The sequence below is a fragment of the Xiphophorus hellerii genome, chromosome 6 (assembly GCF_003331165.1).
Source record: "Xiphophorus hellerii strain 12219 chromosome 6, Xiphophorus_hellerii-4.1, whole genome shotgun sequence".
NCBI lineage: Eukaryota > Metazoa > Chordata > Actinopteri > Cyprinodontiformes > Poeciliidae > Xiphophorus > Xiphophorus hellerii.
The window spans coordinates 6,936,519-6,954,239 of NC_045677.1; the positions used below are offsets into that span (position 1 = coordinate 6,936,519).

Here is a 17,721-nt window from a genome sequence, read left to right on the forward strand (position 1 = left end):
ACCACAACTGATGGCGATATTATATTTATGTAGTCAGCTCCACTTTTACCGGAGTAGTGTGAACCTTTGTTTTTTGCATATTTTGGCACATTTTAACAAACCTGAAAGAATAATAAGAACTTTAAAGAGAAACAACTTATAGTAATTATCTGTTTCTCCTCCTTGTGCAGATGGAGTCTGGTGGTACGGTCCTGAGCACCAACTGGAGCGACGTTGGCACGAGGAAGGTGGACGTGAAGCCACCAGAAGACGTGGAGTTCAAGAAATACTGAATGTCCCCCTGCGTCCCTTTTTTTCCTTTCTTTTCCTTTTTGTTTATTTTTAAACATCATCTGTCTACACTCTTGCCCACCTCAGCTCCTTCGGGATCCCTCGTTGCTCGGCCGTCTGCACCGCGGTCTATTCTTTAGCCTCCTTCCTCCAGGAGGCGCTGCATTCACACCACCGCTCCACCGAAACCAAGCTAATCAACTGATTGGGTTTGAAATGCGAATGATCTATTGTTTTTTTTTTTTCTTTAGAGGCCGACGGACTTACAAAGGTAATCGGTAGACCTGAAATGCAGCGATTCAGCCTTCAGACGAGTTTTCTCTAAACAACCACAGCCTTTCTGTTTGGAAGCCTTTTCACAATTTGCCATCTTCAGCAGCGTGTAAAAAAATGTACAATTGCTTAGGATAAGAACTATAAGTGAAACTTGTTTTTTTCTTCCTGTGAAGAGTCTGCACCAGTGCTCATTGTAAATAAAAAAGATTTCTTCTTTGGGCTGTAAATCCGTGTACTGTGTTGTTACTGTCTGGAGTCTGTTGCGAACGGGACGGGAAGTCCCTGAACGCATACCTCAAGACTCAAAGACGGCAGCGTATTGGGACGGGGAGGGGAAGCCGCGTGCTGGGATTGCACGCCGGCAGCGGTGAAATGTGGTATAACTGATACGAGAGCAGGCGGTTGAGATACGGCTGACGCCTTGAGGACAGGGTTTACTTACTGCAGCGTGATCGGTATCGAGACGGAAAAAGTTCCCCCTCACCTCAGGTTGTTTGTCCAAGGACGAGGATGCAGCTGAAGACGAGGGAAGCGTTCGTACTGTAAATGCGCAGCGTGTCGGTGCATTTTTAAGAAGTCTTAAATTAAGGCTTTAAATTCATTTTTAAAATTAAGGTGGCCTTTAACATGTTAATTGCAGCTATTAAATTTTGTCTTGACAAGACTAATACATCTTGTATATTAGAGGTGGCCAAATCGATAGAAAATATCGATAATGTCGATACCAAGACCATATCGGCTCGATATTAGAGTGGTAAGATCAATGCTTCAGTTCCAGCTTCCCTCTTCAAATTTAGTTTTATTTTTGTATTGCAGTTTCTAACCTGCTCTACCTGAAAGAGTCTGTTGTGATTTGCTGGAATTCTCTTTTTTTGCACTTTATTTAGGAAAAATGCACACAAATCAAGTTAATATTATTAAAGTATTTCATAGACACTTATAAATTGAATCCAAATTGTGTTAAACCAGAAAACCACCAGTAGGTCAGACGTTTGATATCAAACTTAAATAAAAAGTATCGGTATCAGTATTGGTATCGCCACTATGGAGCGATACCAATATGCAGTATCGCACCCCTCTGTCGTATATTCCATGTATTTTATTTTTTTTTGTCACACAGGTTTGACTCAGATATCTTCATTGCGTTCTGTGACTCGAGACGATTGAGGCTACTGCTAACTAGCTGCTAATACTCCCTTGCTAGCTAGCTACCGTTTGTGTCCATCATGGGTAAGTTCAGATTTATTGCCAGTTATATAAATGAAGTTTGGATATTTCTGTGGAAATATAGGTCTTAAATTTTATTCACAGTGCTCTCAAAAAGGTCTTCAATGTAAGTTGGTGAAACAGGCAGAAACCTGGTATGCAGCAGCTGCAACTGTGGTGGTGGGGGGCGTCCTACCAAGCCAGGAGAGCATTAATATGGATCAGCCTCCCTAACCACATCATCAAGCCTCTCACACTGAGTTAAGTGTTAAATTCATCACACATCGTTTCATCTCTCCTGATGATCAAACAGCCATTTGTGACTCTAGATGGAACTCTTAGCTCCGTGACACTTTACTTTTCTCTCTCTCTCACTCACTCACACACACACACACTCCTCTAGTATCCTTCACACACAAAAAAAAAACACACCGCCCCATCCTTACCCCCTACCCCTGCCCGAGGCGGCTCTGCGACATCAAAAGGAGCTAAGCGCTTTGCATCGTGGGTAAGATCTGGGAGCGTGACGGCTGCAGAGTCTTTAGTCTCATTAAAGAGTTCTAGATCTTCGACTCTCACATTAAAGAACTCTGGAAAAACTTTCTGCTGGGGCCTTTGGAGCAGGGACCAGATGAGACGCTTCTCAGAGAACACTGAAGGAACCCGGCGATACACACAAGACGTGTGATCAGATAACATATATTCTTTTGATCTATAACGGAATAAAAATGCTTGAAACCTAGAAGTTTACTTTAAAAAAAAAAAAATTTATTTCATGATATTGCACTTTGAAAAGTTTGGAATGGAGGTACAGCTACATTTGTTAAAGGCAACTCGTGAAAAGAATTGAAGCTAATTTTATCTGAAACGTTAACAGTATTCACCCCCCTGGAGCCTCTTCCAATGGGTTTTATTTGGGTTTTCATTCAACAAAATGGCGCACGGTTGTAAAGTGAAACGTGTTTCTTAACAAATAATCTTAAAAGTGTGATGTGTCTTTACTCTGTTACCCCCTATTACAAGTACAATCCGTCACCTTCAATTCACCTGGCGTGGTGGTGGAAGCATCAGGCTGTGGGGATACTACAAACATCTCATATTTTTGCATCTATTTGCTTTATCTCTGGATCTTGGGCGTTCTAGCATGAAAGTGTATCTGTGAATCTGACCGTGAGAAACGGTGACATTGTAATGTTACTGTGATGACTGCTTTGATTACGACAGAGCCATAAATGACTTCTCTTCCTGATTGTTAGCATTTTGGTCACCAAGATGTAGGAAAGGTTGATGCCTATTAATATTGTATTGCTAATCAGAGCCACCTGGAAGGTTATAGCCAATCAAATATGGCCTCTGTTTTTATTATTTGTTATTAAAACTAATTGAATTTCAGCTTGTTTTACATTTCTAAACCAAGTCCTTCCATATGCAACTCTGGTTTCTGGTGGAAGGGTTTCATAGGGGCAGTTACCCAGGGCGGCTTCAGAAAGGGGCGGAGCGCCCAAAGACAGGTTTTCTTCCACCATTGCCCTGTATTTAACCCTTCCCTCCAACTCTGCCCACGTACCACGTTCATGGCGAGTTATCACGTAAAATCCTAAAATAACAATAAAATGCATCGAAGTTTCTATTATTCAACATCGGAAACCTCCAGATGTGCGGTCCTGTAAATCCACCGACTTCTTCTGGAGTTCTTTGTAGATATTTATGTACAGAATTTTAGGCAATGTCAATCACTGGCTCTATTAATGCAAGCTTTTCCTATGCGTTTACATGAAGTAATGTCACTATCTCTGTTTTCTAGGTAGCATGTTGCGCTCTAGCTCAGAAGACCCCAGATTAGTAGCTGCAGTGTGTGTGTGTGTATGTGTTTTAACAGCATGAAAGGATGTGCTGCCACTGCGTTTGCCTTTTAGTGTCAGATCAGCTTTATATGCATCTAGAATTCATAAACACAGCTACTAATGCAAGTTGCTTTTGAACAAATCTGCTTAGACTCAGCTACCTACAGTAGATGTTATTAAGTAACTCCCCCCACTCCCTCTTCTTTTTTTTTTTTTTTTTAATAACTTTTCCCTTCATCTCACCTCCCTTTGAACCCTGTCCCTCCCTCCCGGGCTCTGCCACGTCTCGGGCGAGTGCGGTGGTTTTCTCACACCAGCCCCATGATGCGCGCCACCCACCATTTGCAGGGCATGATAACTCTGCAGGCCACCCTGCAGCCTCGGTAGTGGTACGGCCAGGACTGGTGGCCGCCGAGCGGCTCGCAGATCCTCTGACAGTGGGTGTAGCCGCGGCGACACTCGCTGCAGCACACGCCCTGGTGGTCCAGCATGGGGTCGATGTCCATGGCGCCCTGCTCGCCCTCCAGCCCGCGCTGCAGGGGGGGGAGGAGGGAAGAGGGGGGGGAAGCAGTCAGACTTGAGTGGCTCGTTTTCCTCGTGGGCATGTTTAGCAGTGAAAAAGATCTCATTTCAGCCCTGTTAAATATGGATTTTTCAGCTGGCAGGGTTGGGAGGCAGGGAGGTCACACGTGGTTTTTTTTTTGGTTTTTTTTTCCCTGTTAGTTTTCAGTTTAATCCTGCCTGTCAGGGCTGTGATGAAAGGAGAGGAGGCTGCAAGACTGAGCAGCTGGAAAGGAAGGGAGGATGTGTAAGGAGGTTTGTAGTAACTAGCTACATTTACTCGCTTACTTTTACTTGAGTAATATTACTATGAAGTATTGCTACTCTTACTTGAGTAAAAATTCTGGATGCTCTACCCACTGTGAGTAACTTCACTGAATGAAGAACAAACACGTTTTAACCAAAAATCCATCAGACACGCACCTGAAGTTTTTGTTAATGTTTCAAAAGCTTGAGATAGAAAGAAATTGATTTGGAAAACTGCTTCTTTTGCCTGATTTTGCTATTTTGTAATTATGCTATTTACATGAATTATTTTTCATTTTGGTCCTTAAGGGGGTAGTATTACATAAAATCTACTTTTTTTTAGCTTTAGATTATGTTATAATGTTGCTCCATCATCAAAAACATACCTGGAGTGCCGTCTTGATTCTTTCGTGCATGTTTGAGAAATCCTTTAATCTCCATGGCAACCATTCAAATTGTGCAAAACGCCTGGGGGGGACCTAGCCCCGCCTTCAACAACAAAGTTCCTCCTCAGAGCTGCAGTTTCCAAGCTCTCCTCCATAACCGCCTCCACTCAGCTCCTTCAGACTAGCCAGCAGACATTAGCAAACACCTGGTGGCACTGCACATGTGCAGAGCTCAATAGAGGAGCTACTTCTTAGTGAAATGTTGGTAAAAATGCTAAAGGATTAATAGAGGAGCAATTAGTCTGAAGGTGGAGTTTCAGAAAGAGGAGTTTCTTAAAGAGACAGAGGCCCAATTTTAAGGCACTAAATTACTAAGGCATGTTTGATATATACAGCATTTTTATGGCAACTCAAGTTAACGTTGTACTATAAAACGGCGCTATGCAACTAGAAAACACATAACACTGCCCCTTTAAAATACTAAAATTTCCACATAACACATTTTGCTCCGTCTGATGTAATTTTTAAATATCTAAATGATTCGTGCTTTGATCAGTTACTACAAAGTAGGCTTCTTTTTTTTTTTAAACAAAATTCTTCTTTTTACTCTTGAGTACTTTCTTGGACGGCTACTTTGTACTTTTACTCAAGTAAAAACATGTTGAATAGACCCAAAAACCTCTGCATAAGTATGGGGACTGTTTAACAGGGCAGAGGGGGCCGCGGCGAAGAAATGCAGCGGTGTTGGGGGCGATGAAATTATTCATACAGCCTCATTCCTGAAAAGGAAAGCTTTAGACAGCCGCGCTCGGAGAAAACACATACACTAAAAGATGTGCAGTGACGTGCCGGGCCCCTCCGCCGTGACCCCAGCATCTGCTGCGGCTCCCGTAGATGTGAGAAACTCTCCGCGGGGGAAAGGCCTTCTCAGGTAGCGCCCGTCGTATCCGAACGGACAGCTCGGAGCGCTCCGGCCGGATGTAAACACCGCGGAGGGAGCGCGTGTGACTCACCTGATAGGGGTTCTCCGGGTTGAGCTGCGGCCCCCCGTCCTCGTCCTCGTGCTCCGCCGCAGCAGCTGCCTGCCGGCGCTCGCGAGGAGCGGCTCTGCTCTTCCTCTGGCCGCCTGCACACATCACAGCGTCACCGTCTGACGGCGGGCCAAATTTAGGAGAGGAGTGACACTAATGTCGCACGGCCGTTTCCCGGGCAACGGTTTTCAAGATTATCAGACGATGAAGTAGGAAGATAAACAAATGGTTTTATATATATGTATATATAGCCATATAGTACAGACCAAAAGTTTGGACACACCTTTCTAATTCAATGGGTTTTCTTTATTTTCATGACTATTTATAAGGCAAGAAATCCCACTTATTAACCTGACAGGGCACAACTATGAAGTGAAAACCATTTCAGGTGACGACCTCTTGAAGCTCATCAAGAAAATGCAGAGTGTGTGCAAAGCAGTAATCACAGCAAAAGGTTGCTACTTTGAAGAAACTAGAATATAAGGGGTATTTTCAGTTGTTTTACACTTTTTTGTTTAGTGCATATTTCAACATGTGTTATTCATAGTTTTGATGCCTTCAGTGTGAATTTACAATGTCAATAGTCATGAAAATAAAGGAAACTCATTGAATTAAAAGGTGTGTCCAAACTTTTGGTCTGTACTGTACATATATATATATATATGTACAGTACAGACCAAAAGTTTGAGAGAGAGAACCTTTGACCTCACTGCATGCTAAAAATTCTCCATTCACGCTCTCTGAGAAACTTCAAAAACACGATTCAGATCAAACGGCTGCGATGTTAAATAGAAAAATACTTCAACCCATTTGACCCATGTTGTCTTTGTTCCGTGTAAGCACTCTGTTTGGCTGTTCAAATCCTTTCTGTGTCAGATCTGAAATGTTTTTGGGTTGTTTTTTTTTTTTTGCATACCCGGTGAGTGTGTGGGACGGAGCCAGAAGATGGGCAGGTCTCCACACAGGTCCATGATCTTGCTGCTGAGGAAGGAGGAGTCGGACAGAGGCGGGCCTGCTGCCACCAGGATCAGGTCGTCCTCGAGTTTGGCTGGCATCACCTCGTCGCCCTGCAGGGAACGAATGAAAATGAAACGCACTCAGAGCCACAGCCAGTCGTATCCGTACTTGTATGTTCTTCCTCGTCTTTAGATAACCTGCTCTCCACGACGGGAGCTTCACTTTCTTGCCATAAATATGGCGTCGAATTTACGCCAAAAACGTCATTAGCTGCACGAGCGCCTTGAACGTCCCATGCGCGCACCATTCAGGGACCCGTAGCGATATCGTTTAATGACGTTTTTTCGGGGGGGAAATTAACACCTGTAGATGGCTGTGCGCCTTTTATGAACTTTATTATTACTGTCTGTGATCTCAAAATATCAATCTGTCAACGTATCAACTCACCCAGTTAAATAATGGACAAAGTGTAGAAGAAGAAACAATAACTAGTCTATGATTGGCCAGTTTTCCGCTATCGCCGCCCCGTGACTCCGGTTGCTATGGCTTCCATAGCTAAAGTATGGATGCATTATGCTAACGCGGCTGAGTCGAAGCTTGTTTAGTAAGAGTTTTATGAATTTTTCATAGAAACATACATGTTTCATAGTTACAGGGATGTTATGTATGTATACATTACAAATCCACAATACTACTTGGTCTGGAAAAAGACACATTTGTAGTTTAACAGGTAAGAAAGTTTGATAGTTTTAGCCAACATTTAGCTCCCCTTATCTGGGGACAATAAAAACTGTAACCCATCTTAGATCAAGGTCACACTGGGTAGCAAATAACCATTCAAATAATTTACAGCACGAGAAATAAAGTGAGACTTTTATGTATTAATTTACTTGAGATGAACTTACTATATTACTTGCTACAGAATATGTTGATGTGAGAGTCCATATTAAGCTTAAGGTTTCAATATATTTTTCTGTTTGTCTTTCAGCCTACTTCTCAGACCTGGTAGCTGCCAACACTTAGCCGCCACGGGGATCCTAGAAGGTCCCACAGGTGATGACATCCATTGTTAATTATCTGGAGTGGCAATCACAAATAGTTCAGGCAATTAAAAACTCCAGCCGCACATTTGCTTAAACATCTAAAATAGAGCTGTACTTGGAAAGAAACACGCCGAAAGGTCAACAAAACGTATCTGTGGAAACACAAAGAATTAGACCCAGTCCTTCAGCACGATCACAGTGGACAGATTGCATTTTAATTAAGTGACCTATGAAGCCAGCTTTTTTTTTCTTCTTTTTTTGTTGTTGCAGGGTTTCATTTGCACTGCAAACCCCAAATCTTACCAAGTATTTTTAGTCTAGTTTCCAGTGCAAACAAATGAGTACATTTGAAATGAGACAAAACTAACTTACAAGAAGCTTTTCAGCAAGATATAGAAGTTTGTTGTAAGTCAGCTATTCCTTAATGTTTATGACAAATTATCAAAGCCAGTGGAACTAGTACTTTGTCATCAATATTAAGGAATTGATGACTTAAAACAAGCACTTGTTTCTTGCTGAAAAGTTTATCTTAATTCAAGTGTACTAATATATTTCCTCTAGAAACTAGACCAGAATTACTTGGTAAGATTTTGTGGGGGTTTTTGCAGTGTCATCCTTCACGTACTTTCAAAACCGTGTATCATTTTCCTTCCATAATTATGAACCGGCTCTGTGTCGGTGTGTAGCAAATATCCCATATAAAAAAAAAAACGTGTACCTATTTTAAGGTGCATCACTACTAAAGCCATTGCCAAGCAGACGTAACAAGAACAAAACAATAGTTTGCTGCCGGGGTTTTTCTGTATCTCGTCACTCCCTTTTAAATAACCCACACTCTCCGCATCATGTCCCAGTCTAATCCTCATTATCGGTGCCCCGTTAACGCTCCGTTTTGGAATTATAAAGTCAAGCCCGAAGGCACTCCGGGCTGCAATATGTAGATTTTGCTTTCGCGCTGACATTTAGTCGCACGCACGTAACGTCGGGTCTCGTCAGCGTCCGACGGGGGGTAGAGGGGAAGTTTGACGTCCTGAATGGACGGGAGTCTGCGTAAGATCCAAATGAGGTCTCGCCACACAAACATACGTGTTGTGTGTATCCACGGCCCGCAGGAGAGGAAGAGGGGAAAGTCTGTTGGGATGATCTCGCCCACAGGCTGCACTGCACCAGCCAAAGTCACGTTTAGGGAACCGTTCAGAAATTACTTCTTTTTTTTTTTTTTTCTTTCCCAGCTCAAAATAATTTGCTGGAGGGACAAATAAAAGCAGGGGGTCCTTCTTCACTGCTCGTCTGACTGATAAGAGTTTATCTGACCCGCTCCCACTGGATCAGGGAGGGGGTTTTGTGTGTGTGTGTGTGCACTTATCTAACCCATATTTCCCATCATTCTAAATTATAGCAAATGACCAGCCTGCAGCAACCATTATAACGACATCTCCATGTCTTCCAAACACACGTTGGCTTCACACATGGCGTACACACACACACGCGGCGCGCCCACGATCATTTATGAGGCAATAACGCAAACACACACCCGAGCACAAATGTGAAATAAATGATCGTTTATGAGGCAGACAGAGGCAATAAGAGCAGCCTTGCGTGATAATTAATTGTGTTGTTGTTGCGTTCACGTGGGAGTGTTTGTGCGCGTCTGCGTCGACGGGGAAGCGGTTGGTGCTGATGCGGATTTACGCGGATGCGAGGCTTACCCAGAACTAAATGATTTTAATTATCACGCAGCCTCAATTGAGCAATCACACACTATGGTGTGTTTTTGTGATAACAATCCTCACACACACACACACGACGTGCAAGTCCTTCTACTGTGTGTGGGTGTGTGTGTGTGTGTGTTACTAGTCACTTGTGTGGTCCTGATAGGTGACTTGCTTAGATTTCTGAGCGCACATTAGCGGTAATTAAAACGTGGCAGCTGTTTAGAGCAGTGATGTTAAGTATAGAGAATTAGTTTTCATAAATACCTGTGAGCAGCTTTAGGATTTGTAATTGCAAGCGTGCGACACGGGCTACATTTATTAATCCCTTAGACTTCAACAATGGTCCACATAAACACGCGTTAAGGGTAAAAATAGGGCGGCACCGATTGCAGTTTTCTGGCCGATCGGCGATTACCGATCTTTTAAAAAGCTTAATCTGCCGATTCCAATTTTGCCCGATATCACTTTTTTTTTTTTTGGTCTGAAATGTTGCTCAAAATAGCAAGAAAGCTGTTGAGTTGGCAACCGTGGGGGTTGCACCGTCTGTCGGAAAACTCATCAGCACGACAGTGTTAGACCCACGCAACAAAAATTAAAATAATAAAATTAAGAGAATGAAGTCATACAATTACAAGTTGTGTTATTACGAGAATAAACTCATGCGAGAATGAGAATAAAGTCGTAGTTCGTGAAATCACCAGAATAAAGTCATAATATGATTCTCGTATTATTTTGACTTTATTCTCAAAATATAACTTCATTCTTAAATTATTGCGACTTTATTCTCATTATTTCAACTTTACTTTCTTAATATTATAGCTTTATTCTCATAACATTGTGGTTTTATTCCTGTGATATTAATGACGTATTTTCATAATTTTATGACTTCATTCTTGTAATTACGTTTTTGTAATTTTTTCTTAGTATAGCCCTCACGCTCCGTTGCGCATCAGGACTTGTGCAGGGCTAGCTGCTAGCATTTCTGAGGACCCCACACATCCTGGACACAAACTGTGAAGACGTTTACCGTCGGGTCGGCGCCACAGAGGCCTTTTCTCCTCCCAAGTCATGCATGCGTTTCGAGGGAGGAGGGACTCGTATCTCATTCTTGCTGCTCTGATTGACAAAACAGAAAACATTCAATCCCAAAAATAATCAGGAAACTGCGTGGTGGGAAAATGTTTCTGTTTTGGAGCTGCTATGATTTCTACATCCCCTTTTTACCCCAAAAATTACAACTTTATTCAATTGAAGTGTAGGTGAAATTAATTGAAATTTGAATCTGAATCACAGTTTTTAATTGGGGGGCAGGTGGGGGGCATAAATCATAAGTCCTTTCAAGTTGGCCCCTGTAGTAAAGCGTTTGAACACCACTACTGCAGAGGAACCATTAGCTTCCAAACTGAGCGGTACAGAGAACTGAATACCTTTTTGACGATTGTGCTGCTGGCTGAGTTAGTTTTAACCAAAGCACGATTCATAATTAGGCTGAGGAATTACAGATACAATTTTCCATCTCTTGAATAAACGGAATGCAGGCTGAAAAGCATTTTGAACAAAGACAAAGCGGATCACGCCCAAGCTGGGCACACATCTGACTAAATATTTCTTTTTAGATGGGTTTCCGTCTCTTCACAACGGATGGAAGCGTGTTGGTTACACAGCATAGCCAGCAGATATGTTTGCAACAGAAGAAGTCCAAGCTAAAAATGATAACAATCAGCATGTTATAAATGATTTATCACCTGTTTTTGACGAAGCAAAAGAAATTCACAGTTCATCAGATATTAGCTCATTGCGGGGATAAAGAGCAGCAAATACTTCAATGAAAAAAAAAAAAACACACAAAGAAATTCATCTCACCAGTTCAAATGTGGTCGGGTCCTTGTTCAGAGGCTCCACATCCGGGAGCTGAGCTTTAACCTGGGTCCTGATGAAGCACTTGTCTCCCCCCGAAAACCGGATGCCTGTAATTCCCTGAAAAAGTTTTGAAAGCGCGAGTTTCTATCTGTTCACCTCACCAATAATGTCACACTTGAGATCTGATGCATTTGTGCACAACTTCAAATATACATGGAAAAAAAAGGATCAAAGGGACTGTGATTAAAGGTCAAAATTTTAATATTCAAAGCCGTCAACCGCCGCCGCACTTCTCTGATTAGCCTGATTGGGGCTCTTTAATTAAAGGTCAAAATCCACCAGTCTGAATGCGCCGGAAATCAGAGGGCCGATGCATCTTGACACTGATTTTTCCCGAGGGGATCCGATGTCTACTTGTTCTTCATTCCTCCACCGGGTTAATGAGCCGATCTTCCAACCCCTGACCCCCAAGAGGAGCCGTCGTCGTTCCGACCAATCTCACTGATTCCTCCGAGACAGCCAACGGCGGCGCGATGTTCTCCGATCGCTTCGCATGAAACTCACAATCTCAAAGTCGTGGACCTCAAGCGCCTCGTCCGCGCCGCTGCCCGTGCTGAACGTCTCCATGTTGTTGGCAGAGTCGATCTCCATGGAGCCCTTCTCCACCTTCCCATTGATGCTCATGGTGTAGTGGACATTGTAGACCTGTGGACACACACGCACACACACACCCCACACACACACACACACACCCCAACGCATGCAATGAGCTACGAAGAACATGCTCCACAAACTTTTCCATGTTTTTTTTACGTTACCACAAACTTCGGTGAGTTTGTTTTTTTAGGATTTAATGTGACAGAGCAGCACAAATTAATGCATAACTTAAACCGTTTCTCGTAATCAGAATGATAAACTTTGACTTTGGAGAATCTCAAGAGCAAAGTCCATGTAATAGAAGATTATTGCACTGCAAAAACACAAAATCCTACGAAGAATCTTTGGTCTAGTTTCTAGGGCAAATATCTTAGTGAACTTGAAATGAGACAAAAGTTAATTCCAAGCGACTTTTTAACGAGAGATAAAGACTTGTTTTAAGTAAATAATTCCTTAATATTGTTAAATACTTTTACCATTGGCAGATTATTTAACATAACTTGACATTTTCCCTTTGTTATAAGTTCATTTTATCTGCCAATGGAACAAGTGCTTTTTCATCAACATTAAGGAATTATTTACTTAAAAAATGGTTACTAGTAAGTTTGTTTAGTCTTATTTCGAGTTTACTAAGATATTTTCACTAAAACCTAGTCCAAAACAATTCTTGGTAGGATTTTGTAATCTCGACAGTTTTGGTCAGTATCTGTGAATGCTACCTTCTTGCATTCATTGTTTCTGAAAGGGGAACTATTATGTCTTTTCCATCCTCACAGTGCCATTTCATAGCACTATCAAGTAAGTATGTCGCCTTCAGTTATTATAAAAATGCTGTATCTAAAAAACATGCCTTAAAAGAAATTTGACTTTGCAATTTGACTCCTTGAAATTGCGCTTCTGTCCCTTTAAGACGCTGCTGCTGCTCTTTCCGACCCTCCGCCTTCAACATGTCATCTCATCAGTGCTTCTCATCATGCCGCCTACAGCCGTTCATTGGACTGAGAAGTTCTTCCCATGATGAGTCGCAGATCCACCAGGTGAAACCCTGGAAATACCACCATTCATTTCTTAAAAGAAAAAAAGAAACTAATTTCATTATTTTTCCCCAGTATATCATACCATCAGTCTCTTTTTCACCAAATCTGTCGCTATGTACTTTGTGTCTTAAACTGGTAATTAGCGCAAATGTTGCACCATGGTAGTGCAAGGTCACACACACACACACACACACACACACACACCCACACGCCCACACACACACACACACATTGACTGTTCCCTATTTGTGTCTCAGTTCATTAGTCAGGCAGTTATTACGGGTTCATTTCTTCGTCAGAGAAATGCTGCTTAGACTCTAGGAGCAAAAGTTTCCTCCCGTTGCCACAGTAACAGTGGAGCTGAGCTGACACCAGCACTCCTGGAAGCTTCATTATGCTGATCCGAAGTGTTTTGTCACTATTCACAAAAATGTACTTTTTAATTACCATTCATTCGAAAATCAAGTATATACCCAGAGAACCCGGTCATTACCGGTCAAGACTCACCTCATCATGTTGGTATAACATATTTGAAAATCTTGCGTCGCAATTCTTACCCTCGCAGTAGCGCACACGTTTTAGTCGATCTACTGCATGAAATTTTGCAAATTCATGCTGAACTGTGTCATTGTAACGTAAAACGTGGGAAAGGCCAGAAGGTGTGAGGACGTTTGGAGGCTCTGTGGCCGACATCCACCTCACACTGATGTGTAAGTAAATAAAACTTTACTCATATAGTGCTGTTCAAGATTTAAAAAAAAAAAAAAGTCTTACAACTAACAAATACACAAAACAAATGATATTGGAGTCGGAGGAGAGGAACCTCTGTCTGCTGTAGTATTTAGGTTTGAATGGGGGGACAATCGGCAAATCGTCACAGGACCTCAAGGCCCTGATGGGGGTGTAGGGACGCAAAAGTTTGTGGTACAGATCAGTGTGTGTCCATGTAGAGCTAACCAGTGTCTTGAAATGCACTAGAGAATGAGCGGGGAGTCGATGAAGTAGAATTAGAAGTGGAGTTACATGACAAAACTATGAAGATCCAGTCAGGAGCCCAGCAGCAACATCCTGCACAGACTGCAGCTGATCTGTGGAGGTTCTGTTTAAACATGTGCGATGTAAAAAAAAAAGTCCGAACTGGACGAAACAAAAGCATACATTAAGATTTCCATTTCTGGATGAGAGACAATAGGACTAAGTTTGGCAATATTTAGCAAATGCTAGAAACAGCAACAAAGCAGAGATTTGACTTGATTTTCCTGTGAAGGATATCCGAAGGTTTAGAACCGATGATTTAGCCACATAACCAAGAGGCCCAAGAACCTGCTTTATTCTTAATTTTTTTTTTTTTTTTTTTGTCTGGCGCAAAGATGTTCACTTTGAAGAAAACTTTCAGTCCTCCAGCTTATAATTGAATCCAGAAAGTTTAGCAAAATAGTCTTTATTTGGAAGAAAAGAAATATACAACTGGATATCATCAGCATATTAATAGCTGCGTTTCCATATAGTTGCGCAAATTGGAATTGTGAAAATAAATTTGCTTAATTCGCCAATTTTGCTGAACAAAATAGAAACACGGCAATTTTGGAAAAAGACTAATATCTTTTTGTAAAGATTTTGTGCTAGGATGAGGTGATTTATTTTATTTGCTGTATTGAATCTGGTGTATTTTACAAAACCACAGTGGAAATACTTGCTTTGCTTCACTCAAGTCACGTAACGAACAGCCGGATGTTATTACTAAACCACGAAGAAGAAGACAGAAAGAGCTTGGAGGATGATGGTGCGGAATGTTTTTTAATGACGCCACAATTGCAAAATTGTGTTTTTTATCACAATTTTGCAATAATATCAACAAAGTTTGTAGCTCATTTGTAATGGAATCTCAGCTACTAAGACGCCGACGTCTTCTGTGACACCTGATGATGAAATACTTCAGCCACCCAAGAGCCGTGGCTGAAATATGAATATATGTTGTGTAGATGTTTACATCCGTCACCGCCAATGAATTTTAATAACCTATTGCCAGAGCTAGCTTACTTAGATGTGTTTCTATTCTTATTTAATAGAGATGCTGCAATTGCGGAATTGTGTTTTCTTGACATCAGCAGAATGCCGACAAGGTTTTGAGCACTTTTGTAACGACAACTCAGCCAGTGATGGGAAATATTCTCAAAAAGTGACGGTATCGGACCAAGAGGGAGCAGGTAGGAAAAGCAGTGGCCCCAAAACAGAGTCCTGTGGAACGCCGAAATTAAAGGGACAGGAACGTTTTCTGTACATAGATGTAGCCAAGAAGGACAGGAAGTGGTACGAGGAAGAGGGCGTGGGATTTATTTAATAACTTATACTGAGAGCAAACTGTGATTTGAATTGGATTTCTTATTTAATGGAAACGCCGCAATTACAAAATTGTATTGGTCTTTTTTTTTAATATTAGTGGAATATTAACAAAGGTTTGCACACTTTTGTAATGGAAACACAACTAGTGATAGGAAATATCCTTGAAGGAGATCAGTATATCAAACCAAGAGGGAGCAGGTGGAGCAGAAACAGCGACGGCCCTCAAGCAGAGACCCGCTCGTTTTGGCGTTCCAAAACGAGCGGGACACGAACGAGATCTGTACGTAAATGTAGCCGAGAAGGTTTAAAGAAGAACCCGAAATACCAACCCAACTCCTCAGTCTGTCTCGCGATGTCGGATGGTGAACGGTGTCTTTTTGTTCTCTCACAGTCACCTCTACCCTTCTCTAAGTTAAACCTGACACTTTTCCCACAAACGTCCCACATTACTTCCCTCTCGTCCTCTTTCTGAGACACACGTTCTACACCCGGTTTAGTCTGGCCTCCCGTCTATCTCATCTCGTCTCATTTCCTCGCCACAGACCCTTTCAGTCTCTCGGGAGCAGAAAGCGCTCGCGCCGCCGACTGCATTTGGCCGATCGTGTTTTCCACCTCTTGCCCCCGGAGCTTCGGCCGGACCAGAGAGAGAGAGGGGCGGGGGCCAGGGGGCCTCACCCCACCCCTCTCCACCTCGTTGCACCAGTCCAGGGTCCCACAGCACAATGGCTCCATTCATTTGCCTCACACTGTACCACAGAGAGGAGGCGGATGATTTGCACTTCTCCTTTTGCCTAAATACCAACAATTTAAAAAAAATGTTTTTTTAAAAAACTAATTTTGAACTCCTCCGTCTGTTTTGATCTGCTGGGACTTTAATTCAAACAAGTTGGACATCCCAACACCGATGACTAATGAGCTTTTTTTGCTTTCCTCCTTCATTTTGAACATATTCAGCCGACATCTTTCTAGATTGCCATTTTCTCCAAAGAGAGCTGTTTTTCTTTTCTCTTTCTAAGTGGATGTAGAGAAGCAGAGAGGAGTGTGGGGGTATTTGATCTCTATTAAACTGGTACAAACTGATCAGTCACATCCCTCCCGTTTTTAATCTGCGCTTTAATGGAGCTGCAGCAACCAAAGGACCACTGGATACAACCCTGAAACAAAGACACGAAGTGTAAAAGAAAAAAGAAAAGAGCCCGTGCCCTTTAATACTAACGAACACATTTCGATATGCACACAATAATAAACCAGAATCTCTCATCGGGCCACACTATGTCCTTCCAGCCTTCTTTCTCACCGACCCACATTACGTCTCAGGCGGGCTGGCGAGTTTCTCCCGCACAGAGCCGCAGGTGTGAAACGCCACTCTTACGTGTTTCTCGCTGTTGTTCCAGAAGTAGAAGGCGCCGGCGGCTCCCAGCAGCAGCAGAACGGCTCCGGTCACCAGCACGGCGATCCCGGCCTTCAGCAGGCGTCCGGCGGAGGCCGGCTTCACCGCCACGGCGGAGTAGGCCTGGACGGGTTCGACACGAGCAACAAAACAAAAACCCCGCGACACGTGAGACCTCTGTGGTTTGACTGACCCGGTCACCCTTAGGGGGATGCACAGCAGGGTGCCACGGCTCCGTCTTGCACTAAGCAACTCACCGGCGGCATGAACTGATGCTGGTCCTCTGGTTCCGCTGTCGCGATGGGTATTTTCTCTGAGCTCCCGGCCATGACTGGAGGCAAACAGACAAATACCTTTTTAAGCCCCAGTTCACTCAATCCCCCCCCCAAAACCCCTCTGTCTCTCTCCTCCTTCTTAGAAAAGGAGGAGGGCACTTCTCGGCCGACCTTTACTTCTTAGCCCAAGCTGAGCATTTTCAGCTCTTAGAACTTTTAATAAAAAAGGTAAAGTTAAGGTTGTAACTTCAAGCTGATTAGCAGCCAGAGAAGGCATTAATGTAACTCGGAGGGTTTTTTTTTTTTAGGCTTTCTTCCAGAAAAAATCATTAACCATTTTTTTTCCCCCCTTTTGAAGCTTCCATAGGCTTTTGCTCATGCAACTTACATGAGTCTGATCTCGCTCTGATCCGCAGGATTTCATATCATTAGGTTTTATGACAACCTTAGCAAGGGCCAACTTGGACCTGTTCAGTAATCGTGAGGATAGGGGAGTTCTTTCTTTCTTTCTTTCTTTCTTTCTTTCTTTCTTTCTTTCTTTCTTTCTTTCTTTCTTTCTTTCTTTCTTTCTTTCTTTCTTTCTTTCTTTCTTTCTTTCTTTCTTTCTTTCTTTCTTTCTTTCTT

General features: G+C 42.6%; 2 protein-coding genes across 3 annotated transcripts in view; one reads left to right on the top strand and one right to left on the bottom strand.

Annotated features, from left to right (window-relative positions):
- The window catches only part of sugt1 (SGT1 homolog, MIS12 kinetochore complex assembly cochaperone), a 32,690-nt gene extending 31,917 nt beyond the window's left edge, over positions 1 to 773 (top strand). For both annotated transcript variants that reach the window (XM_032566320.1, XM_032566321.1), the window contains exon 13: positions 171 to 773. In XM_032566320.1, coding sequence (XP_032422211.1) covers positions 171 to 272 — 102 coding nt within the window. In that variant the 3' untranslated portion in view covers positions 273 to 773. The remainder of the gene's footprint in view (positions 1 to 170) is intronic.
- Positions 774 to 2,498: 1,725 nt separating this feature from the next.
- On the bottom strand, positions 2,499 to 17,355 carry LOC116722145 (leukocyte cell-derived chemotaxin 1). Its single transcript, XM_032566326.1, has 7 exons — positions 17,080 to 17,355; positions 16,805 to 16,945; positions 11,960 to 12,100; positions 11,399 to 11,512; positions 6,737 to 6,887; positions 5,803 to 5,915; positions 2,499 to 4,129 (listed from the first exon to the last, which is right to left on the bottom strand). Exons 1-7 carry the CDS (start codon positions 17,149 to 17,151, stop codon positions 3,905 to 3,907), a joined length of 957 nt encoding a protein of 318 aa, XP_032422217.1. The 5' UTR covers positions 17,152 to 17,355; the 3' UTR covers positions 2,499 to 3,904.
- Between the last annotated feature and the right edge of the window lie 366 nt (positions 17,356 to 17,721).

Coding starts and splice junctions, on each gene's coding strand:
- LOC116722145 (XM_032566326.1), bottom strand. CDS start 17,151: ATGGCCGGGAGCTCAGAGAAAATACCCATCGCGACAGCGGAACCAGAG. Junction 16,946..17,079: donor AGCATCAGTTCATGCCGCCG/GTGAGTTGCTTA, acceptor GAACCCGTCCAG/GCCTACTCCGCCGTGGCGGT. Junction 4,130..5,802: donor ACCCGGAGAACCCCTATCAG/GTGAGTCACACG, acceptor CCCCCCCTGCAG/CGCGGGCTGGAGGGCGAGCA.